The sequence below is a fragment of the Triticum aestivum genome, chromosome 4D, assembly GCF_018294505.1.
Source record: "Triticum aestivum cultivar Chinese Spring chromosome 4D, IWGSC CS RefSeq v2.1, whole genome shotgun sequence".
NCBI lineage: Eukaryota > Viridiplantae > Streptophyta > Magnoliopsida > Poales > Poaceae > Triticum > Triticum aestivum.
The window spans coordinates 466,500,366-466,506,675 of record NC_057805.1 but is presented as its reverse complement, the minus strand read 5'-3'; the positions used below and the strand labels follow the sequence as shown (position 1 = coordinate 466,506,675).

General features: G+C 49.8%; 1 protein-coding gene across 1 annotated transcript; it reads right to left on the bottom strand.

Annotated features, from left to right (window-relative positions):
* Window positions 1–2,240: 2,240 nt before the first annotated feature.
* On the bottom strand, window positions 2,241–5,152 carry LOC123100345 (probable flavin-containing monooxygenase 1). Its single transcript, XM_044522282.1, has 5 exons — window positions 4,676–5,152; window positions 4,326–4,566; window positions 3,341–3,519; window positions 2,814–3,166; window positions 2,241–2,726 (listed from the first exon to the last, which is right to left on the bottom strand). The coding sequence occupies exons 1-5, from the start codon at window positions 5,150–5,152 to the stop codon at window positions 2,387–2,389; spliced, it is 1,590 nt and encodes a 529-aa protein (XP_044378217.1). The 3' UTR covers window positions 2,241–2,386.
* Window positions 5,153–6,310: the final 1,158 nt, after the last annotated feature.

Genomic DNA, 6,310 nt, shown 5'->3' with positions numbered 1-6,310 from the left:
ATGTCAGAACGTGTTGGAAATTGATGACGTCGCTTTGAATGCTGCATACTGAACGCAAAAATAGTCTTGGAGTTCAAATAAGTTTAAAAAACATTGAAGTGCCCGTGTAACAGATGAGTTCTGGTCCGAAACCCTGATACTCCGAAAGAGATTGTCCAGTTTGTACACGAAGTGCATCCAGTTTTCGCCATGACCCTCTCTACTCTTTTGCACATGCTATGCGGGTGAAATGATGATACCATGCCAAATTCCAACATTTTCAGAGTTCATTTTGTAGTGATTTTCAATTTCACGGTCATTTAGCTCTCTAAACAAATCGGTAAATGACTGAAAAACAGCAAATGATTTCAGAACGTGTTGGAAATTGATGACGTCGCTTTGAATGCGGCCCGGGGGGGAGGACCGGCGCGGGGATTGAGGGAGAGACCGAGTGAGTGGAGAGAGTGAGGGCGTAAACATGTAAAAATATACATAAAAAATACATTGATTATCAATGATCTTTTTGTGTACGATCTGAATTGTCAATATGAGTCCTCAACGGTTTAGAAACCGGTGAAGACTCATATTGCGACCACAAATTCTACGCATAGAGTTCAATGAAGACCAAGTGCTTCTGATAGTTTGAGAAGTAACATATTTAAGGTGGTAAAAATCTTGCTAGGGGAGCGAGGTGAGACTAAAAACAGCCTGCACAACCTCTTTACTACTGGTTCATGCCACGAACCGGTACTAAAGGGGCTGGCCGGGCCCCAGTCTCTTTAGTACCGGTTCGTGGCATGAACCGGTACTAAAGGTTCGCACTGAACCGGTACTAAAGATCTCCTCCCGCCTAGCCGTTTGAACCGGCATTAATGGACACATTAGTGCCGGCTCAAATGCAAACCGGGACTAATGTGTCTCACATTTGACCCTTTTTCTACTAGTGCTACGATGGAATTACTCACTCCCGGTGGGGAGCATCATGGAATTGGCGATGGATAAGGGTTGATGATGACGAAGATCGAAGATCCCCCTCTCCGGAGCCCCAAACGGACTCCAGATCTGGCCTCCCAATGAAGAACAGGAGGTGACGGCGGCTCCGTCTTGTGGAATGCGATAATTCTTTCTCCCTGATTTGTTTATGAAAATATGTGATTTTATAGCGTCGGTTTCAGGGTCTGCGGGACCACCAGGTGGGGACAACCCACCTGGGCGCGCCTGGAGGGGGGGCGCCCTGGTGGGTTGTGCCCACCCAGGTGCCCCCCTCCGGTGATTCTTGGCTCCAGAAATTCTCTTTTTTGATATAAAAAATCCTCGCAAAGTTTCGTTCCATTCCGAGGACTTTTATTTCTGCAAAAAACAACACCATGGCAGTTCTGCTGAAAACAGCGTCAGTCTGGGGTTAGTTTCATTCAAATCATGCAAATTAGAGTCCAAGACAAGTGAAAGGGCGTTAGAAAAAGTAGATACGTTGGAGACGTATCAGGGGCATACACCGGCGTTGAATCAAAACAGAGAGAACGTCAAAACAGAGAGAACGCCCATTGCCAACTCTGGTAGGACTACTTCGAGTCCGTTGACCCGCTCTTCAAACACAACCTATTCTGGAGCCGCTTCCGGATGGCTAGACATGTCTTCAACTGTATCCGGGAGGGGGTGGTGGCGTATGACAACTAGTTCGAGTGCAAGGAGGATGCCCTGGGAAAGATTGGTTTCTCCTCTTATCAGAATGCACTTCAGTTATTCAGATGCTTGCATAGGAGTACCCGGTGATCTCATTGATGAGTACGTCCGAATGAGCGAGTCCACGTGCCTAGACTCCATGTACAAGTTCTGCAAGGCTGTGGTAACAGTGCTTGGCCAGAAGTACTTGAGAGAGCCAACTACTGCAGAAACAACCCGGTTCTTGGTGATCAATGCCAGTAGGACTTTCCGGGCAAACCGTCAAACCGTCTGCGCGAGAGGACGGCGTCATTACATTAGGCCTTGAGGGTAGTAGCAAGGGAGGGCGTGGCCCTTCTGAAGACGAGGCATTGCACCTTTTCCAAAGGTGCCGACAACAAAGGTGCACACGAGCCAATGTTCATATACACGAGTCAAAACAAATAATAAACAAGCTAGCCCAATATGCAGAGCCAACATGGTACCAAAACTAGCCAGCCTAAAGTACAGAGCTAACATGGCAACACATTGGAACGCTCATAAGGGCCCTGCCCTAACCACTAGTATATTCTTGTTCCCGATGGATATTATTAGCCACCAATGGAATCGCGTATATTTGTAAAAATATATTAAAAGAATGTATTATACCGGGCGTACGTACAGACTCGGCCGTGGTTATTATTGTGGTCGAGTAAATGTAGCGTACATAGGACGATGTGTGTACTGTGCTATGCGTATGTATGAGTTACTGTTCCTTGTAGTCCTTGTTATTGTATGGGGCGAAAAGCTCGGCGATCCAGTTGGCCTTGCGGAGCGTGGCGGAGCCCAGGTCGGAGCACATGCCGTCGCTGTCGTGGATGCTGTAGGTGGAGATGCAGTGGCGGCGGTAGAACCGCGTGGTGCGGCGCATGGCGTCGGCCTCGCCGGCGACGTGCCCCATCATGGCCTTCACGGACGGCAGCTCGAACCGCCCCTCCAGCAGCCCCGACATCCACCGGCACCGCAACTCCGACGTGTGCAGGTTGGACACGCTCTCCACGAACCCCACGAACGCCATGTTGGGGATCAGCGGGTGGATCGTGCCACTGCCAAAATAAATTGCAGGTCAGCGTCGATCGATTCATATATGTTGGAGGCTTGGAGCAAAAGATAAACGCAACGTGTACACGTACCGGTAGAGCGGCATCATGGAAGACTTGCCGACGACGAGGTCGCGGAAGGGCTTTGGCAGGACCTCGCGGAGCTTGTCCTTCCCCTCGAAGCCGGTGGCGAGGAAGACGAGGTCGGCCTCCACCTTGGTGCCGTCGTCGAGGACCACGCCGTTCTCGGAGAAGCACCAGCCGGCGGAGGCCCTCTGGAAGCGGACGAGGCCGCGGTCCGCCATGTCGAAGAAGCCCTCCGGGAGGATGGCCATCTGGCAGCTGGCGTAGTCCTCGACGAAGGGGTGGTCCGGCGTCAGGCCGTACTTTCCCAGCGGCAGCTTCCATGACAGGTACGACTCGATGAACTTGGACACCCCTGCCCTCTGCACCACCAAAATTCAAAACACACCACGTTGCTGTCAGATTGTGATATGCATGCATGGTCTTGAGCATGCACACGTGCATTTGATAATACGTTCATACGTATTTCCCAATATACGTGTATCTGTATCATGTACAAGTTTCACGCTGTGAGATGAATTCTGACGTACACATACCAGTGGGCTCATGAGGCGGCAGAGGAGGGATCGGAAGAACCCTTGGTTGGGCCGCTCGTAGAAGAGCTGAGACAAGCGTGTGGAGTAGAACATGGAGAATGGCAAGCCCCAGATGGAGTAGGATGGCACCACCCAGTGCAGGGTCCGTACCAGCATCGTGCACGGCTGCCCTCCCTTGACTGCAAACAAACAAGCAAACGCGACCGGTAAATCGATCGATCCATATCAAACGGTTCTTGTTTCCGCGACAGACTGCCAATTTAGTATAAATGTATACTAAATCAGGGACAACTAATATGAATCGGAGGGAGTATTATGTTTTAAGAAAGCTAACTACCAGTCATGCATGCAAACAATTAGTTTGGAAGGTTCGGTTGGAACGGCAGATAATCTTTGTTGCAAATCTGCAACTACCGGTCAAACATGCAAACACTTTGGTACATGTATGATTGAGTGACGCGTATAAATTGCTCATGCGGTAAAAATAAGGCGGTATGTGTACTGATTGCGTCTAGTGTACTTTGAACTTGTAAATGCAAGAGACCTACCTAGGCATCCACTGTCTAGTCTAGGCTAGCTAAACTGTCTAGGCTAGAATTATACCAGCACATGATGCATGATGAAGTGTGCGAGGGGTCAAGACAGGAGTGACCTTTTCTGGACCATAGTATCCGACTCTTCCAAATCGCCAAGGCACATGTCACCAAATATGGTATGTATTATTCAGACATCCACTTCATCGAATGATGGGATGTTTCCACAATATTTATTAGTATCCTGTTTTTGTTTTGTTCAGCTCTGTGTGAACAAGCTTAGCTTCTTTTTGCTAGTCGGATACACGCGTTTACACCAGTATGATAGCTTATCTGCCTTCTGCTAGTTTCATGCGTGGTTCCATGTTCAATTTTTTCCATGTTTTAGGAGAATTTTTGTTCAAACCATGTTAAGTCTTTCCTATGCATAGCTAGGAGTATGCTTTACGCACCTTGGTTTGCCTGGGCACATTCGTTGGCTAGATCGATAGCGCTCTTCTTGTACCCAACCACCACAACCTTCCTGCCTCGCATCAGCTCAACGGTCTCCTCCTCGCTCAGCTTGCAGTAGTCCAGCGAGTGCATCACCGTCCCCTTGAACACCTCCGGCCCCTTCCCCGGCGGGAACACCGGCATCCGCGGCACGTCGCCGTACTTCCCCGTGCACATCACCACGAACTCGAACTTGTAATACTGCACATTCCCGTGGCAAAATATGCGCGTGAGATCAATTGAATTGATCTGAACTGGTGCTAAGTATCTCGAAACAAGCATGCAAGACATGTCAAAGTATATATGGTACCTGAACGGTGTTGGAGTCGCCGGTGACGATGCCGACCTCCCACATGGGCTTGCCTCGGAGCGGATCCTTGCCGGTGCCGCTCCACAGCTCCGTGAACCCGGCCTCGGCGCCGCCGAGGAACCTGATGTCCACCACCTTGGACCCGAACGAGATGTAGCGCCAGAGGTCGAACTCGTCGGCGTAGCCCTCGAGGTAGTCGACGATCTCCGTGTGGGTCGGGAACGAAGGGTCGTCGCGGTTCTTCCAGGAGTAGTCGGAGAACTCGTAGTCCGGGCGGGGCGTCTGCAGCCGCGTGGTGCGGTAGACGCAGTGCTTCCACACTCCGCCGACGGACGGCGTCGCCTCGAACACGACGGGGTCGTAGGCCGCCATCTGCTTCGCCGCGGCCAGGCCGCTGATCCCGCCGCCGATGATGGCCACACGGGACACCGGAGGCACGGCCTCCCTGGTGGCCCGCGCCCCTTGTCCTTGCGCCATGGCCATCGTCTACCCGAGGTGTGGTGATCAAGGTGATCGATGGATGTGTGCGCACTGTGGGTGCTTCTTGCTGACGTAGGAGGCTGCGAGAGAGAGCTGCTTCTTGCACGCGAACGAGGCTTCGAGGGAGCTAGAGCTAGAGCTGGAGGCGCTGTTGAGCTAGAGATTTGTGTGTGTTGGTGTCGACAAGGGCGAGGCCTGGTGTATTTATAGGGTCAGGGATGCTAGCATGGGGCTGTTGAGCATGTGAGCTTTCCACTGTGCCTCTTAGAAATCGTACGGAAACGTAGAGAGAGAAGAAATGCATGCAGACGCACACCATGCCTTGAGAGAAAAATTATGCACAACACCGTCTACCACCCACCTAGAACGAAAATGACCCGTATAAAATTCGCAAATTTGCAGGCGCACGCACTTGCCAAGCTGAGCCCTGCCACTCGATTGCCTCGCGATTCATGAAATAGTTGGATCCGCACATGGGCACAGTAAATTTTAAGTTTCGGTTGTTGAAACTTTTGAGTTTTTATCTAAAACTTGCAATTTTCTCACTCGCTTTTACCAAGTTTCATAATAAATTTTTAATATGGTCTTTTGTCGGTCGTTGAAAAAAAACCGTGATTTTATTGTTTGTTCGTACTAAGTTTTAAGAGTTGAAACTAAACATTTATTTTAAAATTCATCATAATGTATTCAAAATTGATCTTATTTGAACGAACTCGTCACGAGAAACATGAATATGAAAACATAACTTAATTTGGACTTTTGTTCCAAAAATATAAAAAATTGAGAATCAAAAGCCGAAAATAAAAGCACGTCCGAGATACTACTTCCTGTGAGACCTGCATGCCACAAATCCTCTCCAGTATAAATTTACACCATGTTTGTCACTTCAAGATGGGGTGCCAAACATTATGCGTACACAAAATTTTATAAAATAAAAAGGACTGGCTAGGGGTAAGTTGACTGGAAAAAATAATTTGGGTCAGATTTTTTTTGGCCGTCTGATGCAGAACAAATGGCCTTTTTCAACCTCATGCCTTCTTGTTCATCTTCTTCCGCAACTGCCCCACGAACCACCGGCCAAACCGCCAGCCTTTGGCGCGTACGGCCTGCGACACTCCTGGGCCAGCCTCGCCGCCCCGCCCTCCCCTCACCGCC

Coding starts and splice junctions, on each gene's coding strand:
- LOC123100345 (XM_044522282.1), bottom strand. CDS start 5,152: ATGGCGCAAGGACAAGGGGCGCGGGCCACCAGGGAGGCCGTGCCTCCG. Junction 3,167..3,340: donor GCCGCCTCATGAGCCCACTG/GTATGTGTACGT, acceptor TTGGTGGTGCAG/AGGGCAGGGGTGTCCAAGTT. Junction 2,727..2,813: donor TCCATGATGCCGCTCTACCG/GTACGTGTACAC, acceptor TTATTTTGGCAG/TGGCACGATCCACCCGCTGA.